This window comes from Mus musculus, chromosome 11 (genome assembly GCF_000001635.26).
Source record: "Mus musculus strain C57BL/6J chromosome 11, GRCm38.p6 C57BL/6J".
NCBI classification, from domain to species: domain Eukaryota; kingdom Metazoa; phylum Chordata; class Mammalia; order Rodentia; family Muridae; genus Mus; species Mus musculus.
Window position 1 is genome coordinate 49556345 of NC_000077.6, and position 22283 is coordinate 49578627.

The 22283-nt window shown below is 42.2% G+C and overlaps 1 protein-coding gene across 1 annotated transcript; it reads left to right on the plus strand.

The window, feature by feature from the left end:
* Positions 1 to 7578: 7578 nt before the first annotated feature.
* Positions 7579 to 8514, plus strand: Olfr1380 (olfactory receptor 1380). Its single transcript, NM_207573.1, has one exon. The coding sequence runs from the start codon at positions 7579 to 7581 to the stop codon at positions 8512 to 8514; it is 936 nt and encodes a 311-aa protein (NP_997456.1).
* Positions 8515 to 22283: the final 13769 nt, after the last annotated feature.

A 22283-nucleotide genomic window follows, 5' to 3' on the forward strand; every position in this document is an offset into this window, starting at 1 on the left:
CAAAGATATTAAGGTATTAGCAAAGATATTTTCCGAATTCACATTATAATTCCTTAAGTGAATATAGGTAACTTTGGATATTAATGATTTTCCTCATACCATAGGAAAAGGTATTGTTTGTGCTTGCATTGCTTTGAATGAATATGTGAATTTATAAGTATGTTGAAAATGAAAATGGAGTGCTGATCCATTAAATATTATAACAAAAATGAAAACTTCATACAACAAGCTTCAGTTGTATCAATGGAACAATTATCGGGAAATACATGACTGTCATGTGATGACTCCAAAAAAGAGAAACAGCTGTGGCATGAGAAACATGGTAGACTTCAAGTGAGATGTGGAATTTAGACTGTCTAACAAGAGGCTGGTGGGACTGGAGTCAAAGTATGAAAGCGGAAGGAATCCTGGGCTACAGAGTCACTTGAACAAATGACAAGTTGTCCTGAGAATGCACAGTAAGTCACGGAGGTTTCACAGACCTGGGAGAATAGAGAGTACTGAGGGCTGCAAAGCCGATCTTGGAGCCAGCCAAGTTCATTGTAATTGCCACAGTGGGGTCCCAGGTCTCCAAGGTCATGCTTTTTAAGCTGCTCATTCTCCACTGCTTTTGAAGAACGCTTCTATGTGACTGGGGACATTACTCAGTGGGAAAATACTTGCCTGGGATGGGCAAGGCCCTGAAATCAGTGCTATACAGGAACAGGACTCAAAAAAAAAAATGCTTCTAAATGTCCTCAGGGCATAGCTGGTGTGCAGCCGTAAGACCAGAAGGAGGAGGCTTGAAAATCTGCCAGCTGCGTCCTGACGTCAGTTGGTTGGTAAAGCATGCACTTGGATACTGAGGTACTTCTACATCCAGAGTCACGCCCTTCAATGTCTACAGGTAGACATGCTATGTTGACCTCTCATGGACAGGAGCTCTGACCTGAGTCTTTCCCACCACAAGTCAAATTAGGAATAAGAAGCAAAATGTCTTTCAGACATCACAAGGTTTCTCAGGTCTCCAGTGAGTCTCATCGCCCTTCAAACCCAATACATTATCAGAAAGTAAAAGTGGGAGATTTCTGACCTTGAACTCCAGGTATGTGCTGAATGCTTGAGATGTTTACATTCATGGTAAAAATAATGCATTAAAAAAACAAATATTGTGCTGGACAATCAGCAATGGGTTCCATTGTGTTCTGTCTCCAGTTTCAGGGCAAAGAAATGTTAAACTCATGGAAAAACCATTTACCCCATTAGAGTATACACCTTGTACCTACTCCATATGCAGCATGTAGAAAATAATTGAAAAAATTTACTTGCTTCTTTTTCTCTCCAATTACTAAAATAAGGGAAATCATTTTTAATTATACATGGTGAAGGTGGACTTAAAACTAAGGTTCTTATATACACACTACATAGTTGCAAGTTGATAGGAAATGAACAGTCAGGGCTGTTGTAATAAACTAAGAAGAATTTCATGGAGGGATACACACACAGGAAACTCGTCACAGATGGAGACTGTATTCTGTATGCAGAGTCACACTGAAAGCAAGACTTTTATGAACTCACTTTTGGAATGTCAGCTTACTCTGGCACATCCCAGTTTAGGTTTCTTGTACTGAAATTTTGAGGTGTGCTCTTATTGGATTGCTTTATAGAAGAGACTTTCAGATTGCCTTAAAAATTTAAGGGCTAAAGTGCAATGTGGTGTGGCTTGCAGTGTGAAAGACACTGGAGCCAGATCAAAGTATGGATCTGTATAAGAGCAAATGGGCCAGGGCACTGATGCTTTGGTGCCTAGGTAGTTTCAATAGTATCCTTAGTGACACAGCCCTCATAGAGGAGCCACGTGCAGCAGCTTCCTGATGGAAGCAACTGAAGCCATACTCAAGGGAATTTCACCTGGCCAAACAATGAAGATGATTAGGAAGGAGTCCATCAACTCTCCTCTGCTGTTCCTAGAGGAAGTTTGGCTGTGTGACTTGAATGTGTCTCTGTTTGACCTGCCGGCTCTTCAGAATAAGGCTCTCAACTTATTTATGAAGATATTCATTGACATAGAGACCCACAGCCAGATGAATAGATAAGAGCTGATTTTTGTAATAAACAGAACCAAGTATGGAAATCTCAAAGTTCTGTGCACCAGGGAAGGTAGAAGGAGGGATTCATTTTTTAATAGATTAGCATTAGGAAAGTCAAGATCAGGACAGGATGAGATGTCACAAGCCAGCTAACACTGCCTTCATCTACTACAGATATCCTTCTACAGAGTCTGAAGGCCACCTCCGAATCAGAGTAAAGATCTGAGTATCAAGAATATGGCTTTCTTTTCAGACAGTCTTGTTTTAGAACCCTTCCTTTTTTTTCAGATTTTCTTCTGAGACAGTCCCAACCTCCCCTCCTCTAAACCTGACCTCCAGTCTGAGTGTTGGCTTTAGGGGAGTAAAAAAAAAATGTCTTTAACCTTTAACCTAAGGCAGGACTTGGAACACAGATTCAAACCAGGGTTTCTTTGTGTAATCTCTTTTCCAATATAAAACCTCATTCTGGTGTTCAAAGATGTCTGACCCACAATTTTACGGATCTCCGAATCTGTACATTTAGCCAGTGTTGGGAACTGCAACATATTCAGTACTCTGTGACCAGTGAGGACTATGGAGTCCTTTGCTGCTCTTAGCATTCTAAATTTGCCAACATCCAGTAATGCCTGAAAAGAAAATGTGGGCCTTTGGGAAGCAAGTGTATGACCCAAATGTAATCCCATGCCTTTGATTGCTTCGTCATGAAGAGAGCAAATGGGCACTTCACACTCAGGAAATTCCCATGCTGGACTTATTTTCCTCAGTGTCCAGGGGACAGTCAGTTAGAAGGAAGTCTGTGCTCACCTGTGTGCTCCCTAACGGAGCCTCCGGGCCTCTTACCCAACCTGCACTCCCATAGAAAGGCTTGAGGCTAACCAAACCCTGAGCTAGTGTGACCATAGTCAAAGCCACACTGGAACACGCTATGGGATTAGAAGTAATGTGTGCTGCACAAGAGACCTGGTGTTTATTTGGGAAATGAGCTTAATTGCTCTTCTAGAATGAAAATATTGGGGCTGAGGAGATGAGTCAGCAGGGAAAGTCCATGCTTTGATAGCATAAAGAACTGAGTTTGGATCCCACAACCCATGTAAAAGCTGGGTCAGATAGAGCACCCATCTATAATCCCAGCACTGCTACAGTGAGATAGAAGTGGATTGAGAACCCTAGGAAGTTCACAGCCAGTGAGACTGACAGGTACAGGCATGAACAACATGAGACCCTGTCTCAATCACTGTCTCAGTCAAGGCAGAAAGTGAGGACTGACACCCAAAGCCAAAGGCTGCCCTCCACAAGCCTGCCATGATCTGCCCCCCCCCCACTCTCTCTCTTTCACACACACACACACACACACACATATACACACACATGAAAATATTTCTCAAGTGTATCTTCCTTCCATGATTACCAAATATGGGAATGAGTGTTGCCACAGGAAGAGTGGAGGAAAATATCAATGCGGGATGAGCAGGTATCACAGCTGAAGCACCTGATCTTGGAGTGACAGACACAGGTGCAGTGCAGGAAGAGTGGGGAGAGCTATGCTAAACACAGGGAGTCCCTGGCCTCAACATTGGGTGAGCATTAATGCATCCTTTCAGGTGTTTGTGGTTGTTGTGATTCTGTAGATGAGTCAATTGTAGTAGGGCACTGGGGCTTAGAAAGCAACACTCATCCACCAAACAAGGGACTCACAAGCAGGCACCCAGGGGTCAAAGGCCTGGTTAGGCAGAAGAGTCAGCCTATCACTATGATGGGGCAGAGAAATAAAACACCTTGGCCTTGAGTTTGGAACTGTCTTTGTACACCATTTTCCTGGATTTATAAAGATTTTATTAATTCATTTAGCAACCCTTGTTGAATTTTTTTTATGTTTTGAAGCACACTTGTTGTTTTTCATTTGTTTATTTTTGCTGTGTTTTATTGTTTTTTTTTTCTTTCAAGAAAGAATCATTAAGTAGTTTAGGCTGACTTCAACCCCATTGCCTCAGACTTCAGATGGCTAGGATTACAGTGTGCTACAGGAGTAGGTGGAGAAACTTTGATGGCAATTGAATCCTGTACAATTGTCTTATTGGTTTTACAGTTAAGTAAACTAAAATCCACAGAAGGGGACTTTCAAAATCTGTAATTAAATCCATGTTTGAACTCATCTTCATAGATCTATCCATGAACTGACAAGACCTTGTCTATAGTGCCTTCGCAACTTAAAACAGATTTGATACACTAATTAAGCAACATAGACATACATTCTGTTTATAATTCATACTTAGTCCTGTTTTTCAGTGTCAAGATGTATTTTTAAAGTTATTAAACCTGCATTGACAGATTGTTCATTGATGATCATCTCGCTCAGTAAACTTGACAAGACAAGGCAGAAATCAGTCCAGCAAAAATTATTAATAGTAAACACAAGAAAAAACTGTCTCAAGGAAAGTATTATTTCTGTTAACTTTACACATACTTTCCTGTAATCTCAATCTCAGTAACTGATTGAAATGAGTAATACAGTGAGCTGATTTAACCCATACGCACAGCATTGGGAGGCTAAGGTAGGAGAACCTGGAGTTAGAGTCTGGCCTGGGTGTAGAGCAAAACTCTGTCATAGGAAGGAAGGAAGGAAGGAAGGAAGGAAGGAAGGAAGGAAGGGAGGAGAGAAAGAAAGAAAGAAAGAAAGAAAGAAAGAAAGAAAGAGAGAGAGAGAGAAAGAGAGAGAGAGAAAGGAAGGAAGAAAGGAAGGAGGAAAGAAAGAAAGAACGGAGGAAAGAAAGAAAGGGGGAAAGGAAAATAAAACATGAACCTTTAGAGAAAAATTTTCACTATTCTATTTCCATGTTTTATCAACAAAGAACAAATTATCTACAATTTTGTTTGTCATACTGAGTATTTCTTTCTTTTCTCCAAATACTTACTGTTCTTAAAATAGTTTCACATAAATGATTTGGAGCAGGTTAACTCATAGCAATAGTGTACAGAGGTTTCCCACATAGCCACTGACCAACATGTGTACAGCCTCTACAACAAGACCACCCAGAGCCTGTAGGTTACACTGGGCTTCACTGTCTGTTTCAAGTGTGTTTGTAAGCACAGGTTTAAAAGCATCTTTGTCAAAAATCAAGTCCATCATTTTTGCCACTCAGTTTGTGGTGTTATAAATAGACTATAGAACCCACTTTCAGTTGCTATTTGTACATGAGGTGGGCGATGGTCTATTTTGATATTTCTGCACATGTATATCCACTTTCTCCAAGACAGGTAAATAAAAGATGACAAATTTAAGCAGGATGAAGTAAAATCAACTGTTTGAAAATTCGACCATCTAACCCTTCCCAATTCATGACCTTCCTAGTGCTGTGACCCTTTATTACAGTTCCTTGTGCTATGGTGACCCCCAACCATAAAATTATTTTGTTGCTACTTCATAGCTGCAATTTTGCTTCTGATATATAATCCCCAAAGGGGTCACAACCCACAGTTTGAGAGCCACCGGGGTAAAAGAGCATACCAGACGCTCAATGCAATTTTAAAAACTGACAGAAATAAAGGAATTCAGCTAAATTTTAAGTACAAATACAACATAAAAATAAATTATGTTCCTAAAGAAAACCATGAGGAAAGGAAAGGATTCCACTGACAATAGTAATAAAATAAATATAACACGTAAGAAGAAACTTAACTAAGGAAATCAAAGAGCCCTACATTGAACACCTAAAATCTTGTAATTTGTTTAGCTTTTAGCACAACAGTCTCTAAAGAAAAGCAAGTTTTAATGTTTGCCATATTTCTTTAGCCTATCCAAATGCTCCTGTAGTCAGGGTTCTTTTTGAAAATAAATTATTAAATAGGAAAGATGGTTCAGCAGTTTTCATCGCTCTTGCAGAGGACCCACATAAAGTTCCCAGAACCCACATGGCAGCTCACAGCCATGAGCAGCTCCAGTTCCAGAGGATCTGACACCTTCTTTGGGCCTCTTTGGGCACCAGATATGGTTCATGGACATACATCCAGGCGAAAACTCACATGCATACTTTTTTTTACAAAGCTAAAGTACTTCTCATAGTTTATGAAAGATTCAATGTTTCACTCCAGAAAATGTATTTAAAATCCACATGTCATGAAAAGGCAACATGAGTTTATCCCTTCTTGGGACATTAAAGAAGGCATTATTATATATTTTCACACTGTTTGGTATTTCCAAGGAGGCTGGATCTCAAATGGAAAAAAGTTCAAAAGCACTCTTGTGACAAAAAAAAAATGTTTAGCTGCAAGAGCAATAAGCTATTGAGATTTATCAAAAAGGATATACATGTTTCTTCCCAGAAGAAATTCATATGGTATTTAGTCTTTTAGTCAAGGCTCCAAGAATTGGTTTATTTACCACATTTATCAAGCAAGAGATGGAAAGTAAAAACCCAGAGACTGCAAACTCAGACAGATTACTTCTTTGACTCAAAGTCCTGAAACAGACTGTCTCGGAGACTACAAAAGGAAGGAAGTCAAAACAACACAGAACTCTAACACTTACAACACACACACACATACACACACACTAGATTATTGATAAAGCTTCTACATTACTGCTTTTGGATCCTGATGTCCATGCCACAAGGATCACCGTAGATAACCTCTCCTTTCAGATGATGAAGGATCATATCCAGAGAACTGACCAGAGATCTGACCCTGGCAAAAGTCATAGAACAAACAAACAACAAGAATTAGTTGAATATGAGGTCACACCACTGTCAACTTAGTTGCCTCCAGGCTAAAGAAGACTAGATAGATAGATACATAGATAGATAGATAGATAGATAGATAGATAGATAGATAGATAGATAGATAAATAGATAGATAAAAACCATAGGTAGGTAGGTAGGTAGGTAGGTAGGTAGGTAGGTGGATGGATGGATGGATGGATGGATACATACATACATACATACATACATACATACATAACATTGGTAAATATGGTAGATAAATAATAGTGAGGTAGGTAGATACATAGAAGTATAGGTATGTAGGTAGGTAGGTAGATAGATAGATAGATAGATAGATAGATAGATAGATGATAGATAGAGAGATAGATAGATAGATAGATAGATAGATAGATACATAGATACATAGATACATAGATAGATACATAGATAGATACATAGATAGATAGAGAAATATAACAACAACTGAAGAAAAATAAAGGTCATTAATTTGAAAGAGAACAAGAGATTTTTTGGACTGGAGGTTTCAGAGAGGGGAATGGAAGACTCAACAGAATTGAGTAGAGTGGCAGCTCAAAATGTGGGATTTTGGTGCATTTAAAAAATAATTACAAGTACAATAATAAAAGAATGCATACTATATGATACTATTGACTTTAAACTTTGTGAATAAAATAAAGCATTTTTTGGTGGTTTGATGCTGAGAGGAGCCTGACATAAAAAAAATAATAATAATAATAATTACAGTTCTCCATAAATAGCATTCAGTTGTCTTCTGTTTGCACAGGTGAAAGACTATGGAATATTTGAACACCAGTTCAGAAGAGGGCTTCATTTTAGTGGGCTTCTCAGACTGGCCTCACGTAGTACCCATCCTTTTTGCTTTCATTTCTATTTTCTACTCTCTGACTCTCTTTGGCAACACCGTGATCATCATCCTGTCTCAACTGGACCTCCGCCTGCACACACCCATGTACTACTTTCTCTGCCACCTCTCCTTCCTGGACCTCTGCTATACCGCCAGCACTGTGCCCCAGCTTCTGGTCAACCTCTCTGGACTTGACAGGACCATCAGCTTTGGAAGGTGTGTGGCCCAGCTCTGCATAGTGCTCTCACTGGGAGGAACTGAGTGTGTGCTTTTGGTGACAATGGCTATAGATCGCTATGCTGCTGTGTGTCACCCACTCCACTACACAACCATTATGCACCCTGTTCTCTGCAGAGCATTGGTTGTATTCTCCTGGGTGGGGGGCCTTGTGAACTCTCTGATCCAGACAAGCTTTGTGATGGCCATGCCTCTGTGTGGACACCAACTGAATCACTTCTTCTGTGAGCTACCTGTTCTCCTGAAGATGGCCTGTGAGGACACAGGAGGAACAGAGGTCAATTTGTTTGTGGCCCGGGTCATAATCTTAGTGTGTCCTTTACTGCTAATTCTAGGCTCCTATGCTCACATTGCCAGGGCAGTGCTGAACATCAGGTCAATGGCTGGTCGCAGAAAGGCTTTTGGGACATGTGCATCTCATCTCATTGTGGTTGCCATGTTTTATGGCTCAGCCATCTCCACATACCTCCAACCTGTCCACAGGTATTCTGAGAAGGAGGGAAAATTTCTTGCCCTTTTTTATACTATCATCACCCCCATGCTCAACCCTCTGATCTATACGCTGAGGAACAAGGATGTGAAAGGAGCGCTGTGGAAGGTGCTGGGCAGAGGCACAGACTCAGCATAGAAGGGGTAAAGGGAGCAATAAAGTGTTGCATAATAACACTCATATTCTGAAACACATACTGTCCTTTAACCAAGGGCTTTTTAATCACCCTTCCTCAGACCTTATAGTTCCATCTCCTGTCTTGACTGGAAGGTGAAAGTGGTGAACTCATGACAATTATCCTAGCATCATGTTTAAAGGCATGTGCAGCGTGTTGATTCCTATCTTAACTTTGCAAAGGAAGGAGTTTGAGATTAAGATACAGTAATCCTTCTAGAGAGAATGCACATGGATTCTAGGCACAGCTGATAGTGAAAGAAGATCAAATTCGGAATAGCAGCATTTTCACAAATTATCATTCAGGGTGTCCTGCCATTCAGATGGTGATGTGCCAGAGACTGTCATTATTATTCTCATATCCTCTCTAAGTAAGTATGACCTTGGCCATATCCACTCATATCTCATGGCCCGTTTCTACTGTCTTTTATGGCAGCTACTCCTCTAAAATATATGTGTCAATTAAGGAAAGCATGAGCAGAGGTACTCCATGAAATACGTCAAGGTTCAGATGGGATATCGTTTTAATTACTTAGAAAAAGGCAGAAGCATCAGGATGGTGTAGAATGAAAAGAGAGAGGCAATAGCATCTCTTCAGCTACACCATGAACTGCTGTCGGGCTACATAGTAATACAGAAGGCATTTTCTCCTCAATCCTCCATGTTTAATCAGTTTTCTTCACAGTAGAGATAAGGTGTCAATCAGATGTCTACTGGTGGTTGAATGGACAAAGAAAATGTGGTTCCTATATGCAATAAAATGTTGACATTGCAGAGAATGAAGTCCTTTTATAGTCAGCAATGTGGTTAGAATTGGATGCTATAGTAAGTGACTAATGCAAGACAGAGAAAGTCAAACACCAGGGATTCTTTTTTTTTTTCATTTTTTATTAGGTATTTAGCTCATTTACATTTCCAATGCTATACCAAAAGTCCCCCATACCCACCCACCCCCAATCCCCTACCCACCCACTCCCCCTTTTTGGCCCTGGCGTTCCCCTGTACTGGGGCATATAAAGTTTGCGTGTCCAATGGGCCTCTCTTTCCAGTGATGGCCGACTAGGCCATCTTTTGATACAAATGCAGCTAGAGTCAAGAGCTCCGGGGTACTGGTTAGTTCATAATGTTGTTCCGCCTATAGGGTTGCAGATCCCTTTAGCTCCTTGGCTACTTTCTCTAGCTCCTCCATTGGGAGCCCTGTGATCCATCCATTAGCTGACTGTGAGAATCCACTTTTGTGTTTGCTAGGCCCCGGCATAGTCTCACAAGAGACAGCTACATCTGGGTCCTTTCGATAAAATCTTGCTAGTGTATGCAATGAACACCAGGGATTCTTATTCATACAGTGACACTTACAACACTGATGTCATAGAAGTAGTGGATTGGGCACTGGTCACTGGAGGCCTGGGGATAAGAGTGACATGGGACAGGAACTAGTTCACTAATAGGTACCAAAATTCACTTAAATAGGAGAAGACATTCTCATCTTCTATGTCCCCGAAATAAGACTATGTTTCAAAATCCATTGTATATTTTAAAATTATGAAATAGAAGAGTCTCAACACACAGAAATAACAAAAATTTTAAGTCTATCGAAGTCCAAATTACTCTGATTAGATTATTTCATGTAGCATGCATGTACATCATCATATATACATTTCAAATAAAAGTAAAATTAGTGACTTATACATACAAAAATTACTTACCATGTGAAAAGAAAGAGAATAGAAAAAAAGTCAAACAAAAGCAATACACCGAAAGAGATGATATAAGAAGAAACATTATAACAAAATAGTAGCATGAGAGGGAAGGAGAGAAAAAAAGAGGGAGAGAGAAAAAGCAGGAAATTATGTGTGTGTGTGTGTGTGTGTGTGTGTGTGTATGTGTTTATGTATATACACATGTGTATACATGTATATGTGAATGTATATATCTGTACATGCAGATGTACATGCATACATACAGGTATACATGTGTGTATACATGTGTATATGTATACATGTATATGTGCATATATATAAATATACATGTGTATGTGATGTATATATGTATATAGGATATATAGAGAGATATATAGACATATATATATATATATATATATATACACACACATGGGGGAGACAGAATACTTTAGTGACAGTCATTTCTAGTGTCAGTCATATAAAGTCCAAATAATTTTTAGCTAAAGGACTTTTTTTAAAGAAGGTGATGTTTCCAAGTATCATCTCACACATGTATTTAAAGATATAATACACAGGTGTGGATACTGGAGACAGAGCAAGAGTGTAGGAAGGATCTCTCCATCATCATTGTCTCATGGTTGGAAAGTTATTCATAGAACAAATGAATGTTAATACTTTGTAACAACTGCAGAAGCCAGATGAAGATACACAGTGCCTAGGTTTAGTATAATGGATGATTAAAGAAAGGAAGAGACAGTCAGACAGACAGAGACAGACAGTCACAGAGACAGACAGCACCCATGAAGTTCAGTGGGTAGAGAGATGGGAAGCATCTGGGACAAGCTGAGGGGAACATGACCAAAATATACCATGAAAAATATTAATGTTTTAAAAAGGGATGCATCAAGAAAGCAGGATGGAAAGTGTTGTCCATGGACCTTTGCTCCTAACTGCAAGCAGCACAGGCAAAGATGGTTTCCACCTAGAGGGAAGAGAAAGAATTAAATCCAGTCCTTAGCCTAGAAACCCAGGACAGAGCCACCAAGGTGAAGCTTGGTGCTGTTTGGAGCCCTGTGACCCTTGCATCTCCAGAAAAAGCCCAGAGCTACATTAGCACAATGAGTGGGGGACGTTGCCGTACACTTCCTAATCTTCAACAACAGAGGCATGACAAGACCCTGCCTGCTGGGCATAGAAGCTGCATTTGGCTTTGGAGCTCAGTGCAGGGCTATCATGGTGAATCAACACCAAGAAGATATCAAAGGTCCCTCTTAGACAAGCAGTGGTCTGCAGGAGAGTCTTTTGACCTGCCCCCAAATCAGGCAGATATGTACACAACTGTAATAAAAAGTCAAGTACTAGCTTGCATTCATAGCCTTGAATGGGCCTCTACCCTGGACTACACAGGACTCGGTTATTATAAGACTTGGGCGGGCCTAGGTTAGCATCAGCCTTGGCAGGAACTGTTTCCACCACCCTCAGCCAGCATACTGCAGCCCAGCTAAAAACATGGACTCCATCAGATGGAGCTATAGACTTATCTCAGTGATACGTAGAAACCTGTGCCAATATGGGACAGATTCATAGTTTGACCTGCAGTGATGTCAGCACACTAGAAATGAGGATGGATAAAGACACTTCCAGACTCTCAGAAGTTGACTAAATATAGCTCCACACAACTTTCCTATATAAATGCTGAAAGTTCTCTGCTCTCCAGAAAATAGGAATTAACAACCAAGAGAACAATCCTGGGGGGTTTAAAGTTCACTGGTAAGAGTAATTATACAAATTCAGAATATTCTAATATTATGAATATTATCATATGCTGTGGAGGTCAAGCACATCATTGTATGGACAGTAAAAATAATTAGATCTGTATGGGAAGAGATGGGCAAGATAAGTCTGTATATCAAAATTCAAAATGTGGAAGGGATGGGATGCACAGAGTTTTTATATTAGTGTTTATATAGCATTTTAATAGTTTTATTATTATTTACATTACTTTTTCTGTCTTTATCTTTATGTGCACATTCTGATGTTATTGCTTCAAACTAATGTCATAATGAGAACATTTTTGCAAACTCTGTGGTTTCCACAAAGAAAATATCTATAATAGGCAAGCTAAAAAAATGATACAAAGGTAATTATAACACACTAATAGAGTAAATCACTTAGCTACAGAAAAGACGTAAGAAAGGAAGAAAGAAACACAACAAAGAGCTAATTTACTAATGGGTGTAATAAGATCATCTGCAGACACCTTGGCTATAAATGAGTTAAATTTTCCAAAAAATTATTATAAATAATGTTATAATAATTTTAATAAAATTTTAATTTATTATAATTTTAACATTATAATAAATTTTCCAAAAAAGATACAGGGTGAATGGCTTGCTGCTATGTGTTTCTTAGAATGAGCTCATCTCTTACAGTGAACATAGGCTTTTTTAAAGCAGACCATGAAAGGACACAAGAAGCCTGCCATAGCTAGTGCCTGTGGTCCCAGCACTCAGGAAAGTGAAGCATCAGTTTGAGACCAGTCCGCAGTGTATAGCAAGAACTCAGGATGGAAAAGAGAGAAGAGTCAGTGACGAAAGGGTCAATTCAGCAAAAGGAAATAACAATTATAAATATACATCTATTTGTGTATTTGTGTATAATATATTAATATATAATTTATTATTATTATCATTATTATTTGGAGGGGAGGGCTCAAAATAGGGTTTCTCTGTGTAGCCCTGGCTGTTCTGGAACTCTGAAGAACAGACTGGCCTCGAACTCAGTGATCTGCCTGCCTCTGCCTCCTGAGTGCTGGAATTAAAGGTGTGCACCAGCTTATATGAAATTCACATCAGAGCAAACATATACAAAAACAAGCATCGATATATCTAAATGGAAAGATAGACTCTTATACAATAATATGCCAGAGGACTGTAATAACTTACTTTTAACAATGAACAAATCATCTAGTATAAAATCAGTAAGGAAATAGAGAAGTTGAATTTACCCTGGCACAAGTAGGCCTAATAGTTATCTACAGAATATTTCATACAACAGCAGACAACATTTATTTATCAGTAGTACCTGGGCCATTCTCCAGAGGAGATTATATGATAAGCTATGAAACAAATTCCAACACATTTTAAATAAAATTATATCAAGGGGTTTTTTTTAAACATATTTTTGATTCTTTGGTAATTTCACATTATGCACCCCAATCCCAGTCATCTCCCCCTCACCTCATACCTGCTCTCCACCTGTGCAATGCCACCAACAAAGAAAAAAATATTATTGTAAAAGTGTAGTGTGTCACAGTGTGTCCCACAGTATACCCTTTTGCCCACACTTCTTTGCTTGCAAATGTTCATTGCAATGACTCCTCGGTCTGGTACAAGGCCTCTGGCTTCTACTACTCTATCAATACTATAACCTCACTGAGACTCCTCTCAGATATCCTGTTGTTACCCTGTGTCATGGAGATCCTGTAGTTTTGGATTTGTAGAATTAGCCCCTTCACGTCCTCCAACAGTTCATCAATGGGGTAGATGTTCAGTTGAGCCAATTCAAAGCCCCAGATCTGTGTCTAAGAGGTATCTAAGCTGCACCCCTGCCATCAGGACCAGCTCTACTGCCTGGGTGATGTTCAGGGCCTGCTCTCCTGAGTGCTGCAGCAGGTGAGGGACAGAGACAACTCTCAAACCCTTGGCCTGCTCACCACAACCCTGCAACCAGGGCCAGCTCTACTGTGCTGCTTCGTGAGGTGCAGGGCCCACTCTCCCAAGTTCTGCAGCTGGGTTGGGATGGGATCAGCTTTCCTGCTTTCGTGTCTCCAGGTCCAGCTCTCCCAGAATTCCCAGGTAAGGGATGGGGTCAGTTCTGCAAAACCCTCAGACATCAACATGTTTCCAGGTGGCAATACCTGGAATGTCTGTCTAGCCTTTGGTGGTAGCAGACCCCTGCTATTGCAGGGCTACAGACTCAGATGTGTCCCCCACTGGCAGCACTGGCCAGGACTCCACCATAGACTCAGGTGGCATCACTGGCTACTCACACCAGGCTGTTCCTCACTACCCTCAAGTCTCAATTTCTGCCTCTCTTCATTGTGCCCACATCCTTCTGCTCGTCTTTCTCTTCAATTTCTCTACCAACCTCTTGTTCTCGCTTTGGATCTGGCTCTTGCTCTTAGTGCCTGGGGTCTCTGAGTGTCTTGGGTCTCAGGATTGTGATATTCCTCTCACAGATTACGGCATTGGGCAGGGGTCATCTTGGTCATGGTCTGCCCAACCCCCAAGCCTGCAAGACATTGGACTGGTGGTAGCCTCAGGCTAGCTCCCTTATCTGGGCCCCAGTCTGGTGAGCATCTGGGGCTCACTCCTCATACAGCTCAATTTGAGTGACCCCTTGCAAGGGTCATCTGTCTTGGCCTCACTCCTACCCAGGGCCACAGTCCCAGGCAGGGCTCTTCTAGTCTCCACCTTGCTGCTCATTCTGAGAGCCCATCTTGGGTCTGCCTGGTGTCAGACTGGTGGTTGTCTCAGGCAAGCTCCCAGTCCAGAACCCCTGGTGCTGGACTGGTGGTCATCTCAGGCTATCTTTCTGTCCTGGCCCCCCTGTCTCCTCTCAGACAAACTTGGAATTTTAGGCTACTAATTACTCAGATGTTCATAGAAGGCCAGGTGGTGGTGGTGCATGTCTTTAATCCCAGCACTTGGGAAGAAGAGGTGAATGGATCTCTGTGGGTTTGAGGTCAGTCTGGTCAACAGGGTGAGTTTGAAGACAGCCAGGGCTATAATGCAGAAATTAAAGAAAGTAATACAAGTTATGATAGCAAGAAAAAGCAATATTCCTACAACTGATTTAACAAAATAGTTAAAGGCTTCTATAAAATATTAAGGAAAGAAATAGAAAGTATACACAAAATGGAAAAGCAGAAAATAATCAAAGCCCTCAAAAGTCCATACTACTGAAAGCAATATATTGAATCTATTCAATTCCTGTTAAAATATGAATGATAGACTGAGAACACAGCTGAATTGAGAGAGTGTTTGCCTAGCATGCAGGAAGCCCTGGAACTGGTCCCCCAGAACCTCAAAACCAGTAAGGCTGAGTGATGCAGTTTCAGCAGCTGGGAGGCAGAGGCAAGAGGATCAGAAGTTCAAGGTCATTCTCTGATATGTGGGGCATTGGGCTATGCACAGACAGTCTGGTTTCCAGTAGAGCTGAGGTCTGAACCCCGGGACCCGGTGGTGATAATTCACCTACATGGGACTGAAGGAGTTCCCTCATATTTCCTGGACTCAAGGCTCCTGTCAAAGTTACTGGCCCCCACAAGAGAAGCATGGCTTTTAGTCATGTAGATAATGTCCCAAGCTTCTGACCTTCAGGCTAGACTCCTCCCCAGTTGCCTAGCAAGAGTAAAGATAACAGCACACCATAGGAAGGGCTGCTTGGCCCCACCTCACTCTCTTACTCCCCTTACACTCTTCTTACTTTCTCCTCTCCTCTCCTCTCCTCTCCTCTCCTCTCTCTCTCTCTCTAACCTCTTACTCTCTCCCTCTTACTCTAGCCTTTCTTCTCTCTCTCCTTTTCCCCCTTTTCCTTTTTCTCCTCTTGGCCATAGCCAGTCTCTCTCTCTCTCTCTCTCTCTCTCTCTCTCTCTCTCTCTCTCTCTCTCTCTCCACCTCTCTCCTTTCTCCCTGCCTTTCTACAATAAAGTTCTAAAACCATAGACTGTCTCTGTTCATCAAGACCCACTGCGCTTGGCCGATGGGATAGGCCATTTCTAATCTCCCAATGGAAGGCCTTCCTGTGCACTAGTCAAGGCCCAGACTAAGGACTCTCACCTGCGAAGGAACATGGGAACCTCTCTCCCTCAGCCCTCTCTCCTATAACCCCAGGGCTACAGGGTGTCGCCCTGGGGTCCCTAGTCGGGGACTACCCCTTGTCCACCCCCAACCCCCCTGTCGAGTGGAGTCAGTGGCTTAGATGCCCACCTGGGGCCGAGTGGAAAGCGTCTGGCAGCCCTTCCATGTCCGCCTGTCCAGAGCATAGGAGGAACTCTGGCCAGACATGGGCTATCCTCCCTCACCCCTCCTTCCCCTGTCCCTATTAGTTCCCACACTGATACACATCTGGTTCAAAGCCTTTGTAAGATTCTATCTCAAACTGTCAGAAACATCACTGGCAAGGTGGGTCAGTGGTCAGGAGAAACAGCTGGAGAGGTGGGTCAGTGGCCAGGAGAAACAGCTGGACAGGTGGGTCAGTGGTCAGGAGGAACAGCTGGAGAGGAAGGTCAGTGGTCATGAGTCTTGTACAACCACTTTGGAAGTCAGTCTGGCGGTTCCTCAGAAAATTGGACATAGTACTACCAAAAGATCCAGCAATACCTCTCCTGGGCATATACTCAGAAGACATTCCAACTGGTAATAAGGACACATGCTCCACTATGTTTATAGTAGCCTTATTTATAATAGCCAGAAGCTGGAAAGAGCCCAGATGTCCCTCAACAGAGGAATGAATACAGAAAATGTGGTACATTTACACAATGGAGTACTACTCAGCTATTAAAAACAATGAATTTATGAAATTCTTGGGCAAATGGATGTATCTGGAGGATATCATCCTGAATGAGGTAACCCAATCACAAAAGAAGTCACTTGATATGCACTCACTGATAAGTGGATATTAGCCCAGAAACTTAGAATACCCAAGATACAATTTGCATAACACAGGAAAATCAAGAAGAAGGAAGACCAACGTGTGGATACTTCATTCCTCCTTAGAATAGGGAACAAAATACCTATGGAAGGAGTTACAGAGACAAAGTTTGGAGCTAAGACAAAAGGATAGACCATTCAGAGACTACCCTACCTGGGAATCTATACCATAATCAGCCACCAAACCCAGACACTATTGCATATGCCAGCAAGATCTCGCTGAAAGGACCCTGATATAGCTATCTCCTGTGAGGCTATGCCAGTGCCTGGCAAATACAGAAGTGGATGCTCACAGTCAGCTATTGGATAGAACACAGGACCCACAATGGAGGAGCTAGAGAAAGGAGCTGAAGGGGTCTGCAACCCGATAGGTGGAACAACAATATGAACTAGCCAGTATCCCCAGAATTCGCGTCTCTAGCTGCATATATAGCAGAAGATGGCCTAGTCGGCCATCATTGGGGAGAGAGGCCCCTAGGTCTTGCAAACTTTATATGCCCCAGTACAGGGGAACTCCAGGGCCAAGAAGTGGAAGTGGGTGGGCAGGGGAGCAAGATGGGGGGAGGGTATAGGGAACTTTTGGGATAGCATTTGAAATGTAAATAAAGAAAATATCTAAATAAATAAATAAATAAATAAATAAAAATAAGAGCTAATAGAGAATGCAATAAGCTCCAAAAACCTGATAGCAAAAAATAAATAAATAACCAAATTAAAATTTAAAAATAGACCTTATTAGAAATTTTTGGAGAAAAAGAAATACAAAGGACCTACAGATAAATGAAATATGATCAACATCACTAACCGTCAAGGGCTTAAACACCAGATCCACCACGAGTTCCTATATCACTCTAGTAAGAATGTATGTTATAGAAAAGACCAATGATTATAGGATGAGAGAAGAAACCTCTGGCAGTTTTAAGTCAGCTTGACACATCCTGGGCCCACGCATGTAGGAAGAGAGTCTCTGTCAGGCATGGTCTAGCTCAGCGAGCATGCCTGTAAGGGAAGTTTTTCCTTGTTTTGATTAATTGAAGTGAGAAGACAGACACTGTGGCCAGGACCATTCTCTGGGTCTGGGTTCTGGGCTGTCTAAGAGTGGAAAAGGCAAGCTGATCAGCCAGCACGCTGTATTCTGTTCTGAATGCTCCTAACTGCAGCTGTGATGTGTGTGACCAGCCGCCTCAAGCTCCTGCCACTGTGACCTCCCCACCCCCTGCTGATGAACTGTAACCTGGAACTGTGAGCAAAACCAAACCCTTTCTCCCCTAAGATGCATTTTCTCAAGGTGTTTTAACATGTCCAAGAAATGAAACTACAACAGAAACCTTTGCATACTACTGGTGGAAAATTAACATTAGTATCCTATTATAGTGATGAATACTCCATGATTGATATTAAAGCTACTGGAAGATTAAGACAATCCAACAAAGACAGCATCATTGTGACCTTCAAGAGACAAAAGTTTGACTCCTCTCACCAGATAAGGTAAAAAAAAAAAAAAGTTTGTCTGAGTTAAAAAAAAAAATTATGTGACTTAAGTCAGTACCCACAGTATTCTCATGGCCCATTGCAAAGTGGAAAAGATGGCTGTTGTAGAAATATATATTGATTAGCCGGGCGTGGTGGTTCACGCCTTTAATCCAAGCACTTGGGAGACAGAGGCAGGCGAATTTCTGAGTTCAAGGCCAGCCTGGTCTACAAAGTGAGTTCCAAGACAGCCAAGGCTACACGGAGAAACCCTGTCTTGAAAAAAAAAGAAAGAAAGAAATATATATTGATATATGTATGATTTGCATATAAAGTTTTATGAATTAATTTTTACTTTATTCACAGATCATCAGACCTGGAGATTTTTAAGACTCCCTGAAAAAGGGTATAATTTGAAGTTCTTGAACTTAAAAAAAAAAAAAAAGCAATGATTGTTGGGACTAGTGCCCCCTTGTGGGAAGAAATAGAGTGTTATTGCTAGCTACATGAAAGCCTAAATTGCGTTCTGAGCTGAGGATACTCCTAGAGCAGCTAAAGGAACTGAGAATGAGCAGACTCCGTCCTGCTTGAGCCTATTGGTCACAAAGTACTTTTTGGCAGATCCTGTGCCTTGATTTCTATTTGCTAAGTCAGTTCTGGGTCCTTGAAGCTCTGCCTTTGCCCTAAATACTCTGACAGAACTCAGTCCTGGGGCCTGTCCCTGGGATTTCGCTCACCATTGCAGATAACTTTTATACTAGGTCCCAGGGAACTGTGGGAAGCTCACAGCAACCCTGCTTGTTAGAGCTGAGATAACAAGTTACTTCAAGTTTCTCTGAAGTTCCCTGGGAAAGATATGCCCCAAAGTGACCAATTAGTGTAGCAAAGTAGGTGTGTCTGGGGAGAAGAGATGGGGACCAGAGGAGCTGAAGTGGCTGAACTTCCTCTGAACTTTGAGGACGTTTGGATGAATAGCTCTTTTGATGACGCCTTCCTGGTGTCTGACTGTTCTCTAACATTTTACTAATTCAAGTGAAGAAAGAATACGACTCTCCACACTGTTGGGAACCCAGGAAGGGCAGAATCCAAAACCACAGACAGTAGGCTTCCAGGGGAGACTAGCTGGCAGAGGGGTTTGCAGGCTTGGCTGTTTATATAATCTATAATAATAATATGGTAATGATTCCTGGCTGAATCAACACATTATAATTAGGAAATACACAATGTAGGTCCTTGGCCTGCCTACCATCCATTCCCCAGTAAGCAACACTATAACACCGAAGAACCTTGTGTTAAAATTCAGTTTTATCTCAGTTAGACTCCTCGAAAGGTTTTAATGTAAGAATTACTTTTAAAATAAAAGCTACAGCTCTGCGTGGTTTTCCCCTAATATTCCATGTCCAATTAACCTTAAAGCACCCTGTTTTGACTGCTTTTCCCTCTAATTTAAGCTACGTTGTGATATCGCTACTCTGTCCATGATTGCTATCCTTCTGAAGGTTTGCAATTTCAACCAAATTTCTTAACACTTTATTAGTTCCTTGAAAATTTTGCACACTGTATTTTGATCCTCAATCTCATCCCAAAGCCACGCCCATCTTGTGTCCTCAAAATTTTTTAAATTCATTAAACCCTATTAGTGTTGCCTAAATATTCTTAGGTTGTGGTCATCCAGTGCAATACGTTAGACCTACGAGGGGTGTGGTGTATGAACATGTGTGTGTATAGGTACACAGCATGCACACACACACACACACACACACACACACACACACATGGAGTCTCTTCTAGCCCTGTGATCTCCTTCACCTTAAGGTCTATTTTCTGTATTCATGTCTTTTTTGTTGTTGTTGTTGTTGTTGTTGTTGTTATAACACTGTTTGTTGGTGTTGAACTTTTTATTATTTACAGTTATTTGGTGGGGTGACATGCATGTATGGAATGGCACATATGCAGGGGTCAGAAGGTAACTTACAAGAGCGGGTTCTCTTCTTCACCATGTGGGCCCCGGGGTTCCAATTCAGGTTGTCAAGTTTGGCAGCAAACACTTTGACCCAAATGAACTAACTAGTCAGCGAACATTTATGTCTTTTTGTTTTGTTTTGTGGCCCACTGACTCTGTGTGACCAGGTATAGAATTATCCACTGAAGCCTGGTGGTGTCACTGTGGGATACACAGATGTTGTTTCCAAGAGGGTTAATAGATTTCATTAAAAATCTTAGTGCACCCACTAGCAATGGGCAAAGAGGCACATTATTGATAGTGGTGTTGTTTGTTTGTTTGTTTGTTGTTTGTTTATTTATTACTTATTCCATTTACATCCCACTCACTGTGTCCCTCCTAGTCACCTCCTCCCACAATTTCCCCTCTCCCCTCCCTTCTCCTCTGAGAGGGTGTGGGCTTTTCCAGGTATCCTTTCGACCCTGGCACTTCAAGACTCTGAGAGGCTAGGCACTTCCTCTCTCACTGAGGCCAGACAAGGCAGCCCAGCTAGAAGAACATAGCCCACAATAGCTGTTGGGATAGCCCCTATTCCAGTTGTTCAGGACCCACATGAAGGTCAAGCTGCATATCTGCTACATATGATCGGGGAGGCCTAGGTCCAGTCTGTGTATGTTCTTCGGTTGTTGGTGGTAGTGTCAGGAGCAGAGCAGATGGCAGCCCTTGGTTCATCCTAGCTTGTTGCTTGTTTGGTGGCCAAAGCAGTTTTATGAATAGGACACACACAAATCAAATCAAATCAAACCAAATCAAATCCAGGCAGCATACTTGGGAGGAGAAAGACTAACAAAGAACTGTGTTCTACCAAGCAGTGCAGGCACAGACCTGCCCCCTGCCCCCTGCCCCACGTGTAGGCAGACCATAGATACAGAGCCCTGCCTACCATTACACAGTGAAGCATGAAAGGAGGAAGACAGACCAGAGACCTGTGGCCAACCATACCACACACAGACCTGGTGTTTTGTGCAGGGCCTATAGACACCTGCTTACTGGAGGATGTCACCTTAGGCCCTGCCAGGTGCACTGCCAACCCGAAGCAGGAGCCACCATAATGTGTGGGTATAGGGTGGTCAGATGGAAGAGAAAGAAGCTGAGCAGCTTGAATATTATGAAGAGAGATGGAACTAGAGACTCGAGGGTAGAGAGGAGTGGCCAGCCCTGCCACCTGGGGCCATGGTGAGGTCCCAGCCAGAGCTGCCACTGCGGGCCATGTCTAGATCAGTGACTATGCAGCAGCAGGGGCCAGTGACTCATATTACTGCTAGAGAACCTAGCAAATCCCTGGTCAGGGCAGCTGCTGACGACCACATGGATGTCCAGGGGCTGTGCAGAACTGGCCCCACCCCTCACTGACTGCAGCAATCAGAAGAGCAGGCCCTAGCCCAGACAGCACAGTGGAGCTAGGGGGATGTGGGTGAACAGGCCCCGAAGCTCTTCTGCTGTGGGGTGAGACTGGTACAGAGGTAATGCCCCATCCCTTGCCACCTCTGGAAGTCAGGAAAGCTGCCCACCAGGTCATGAACACAGGCCCTGTGCCTCATCTGGACAGCACAGTAGAGCTGACTTTGGAGTTGTGAGCACAGGTGAGCTGACCCCAGCTCATAAGAGCAAAAAAGCTGACCCTGCCTCCTGCTAATGGCAGCATTGGGTGGCTTAGCCAGAGCAATGCTAGGGAACTTCCCCTGGTGGTGCAGATAAGGGAGACTGGGCACAATGACCAGCACAGCTACCACCCAGCTCAGATCCAAGGCTCTGAGTTGTCCCACCCCAACATCTACATCATTTGTAAATGATTGGGAATCATGCCAGGGCCAGTCCTGCTGTTCCAAAGCTGCAGGATCTCCATGACACAGAGCAACAACA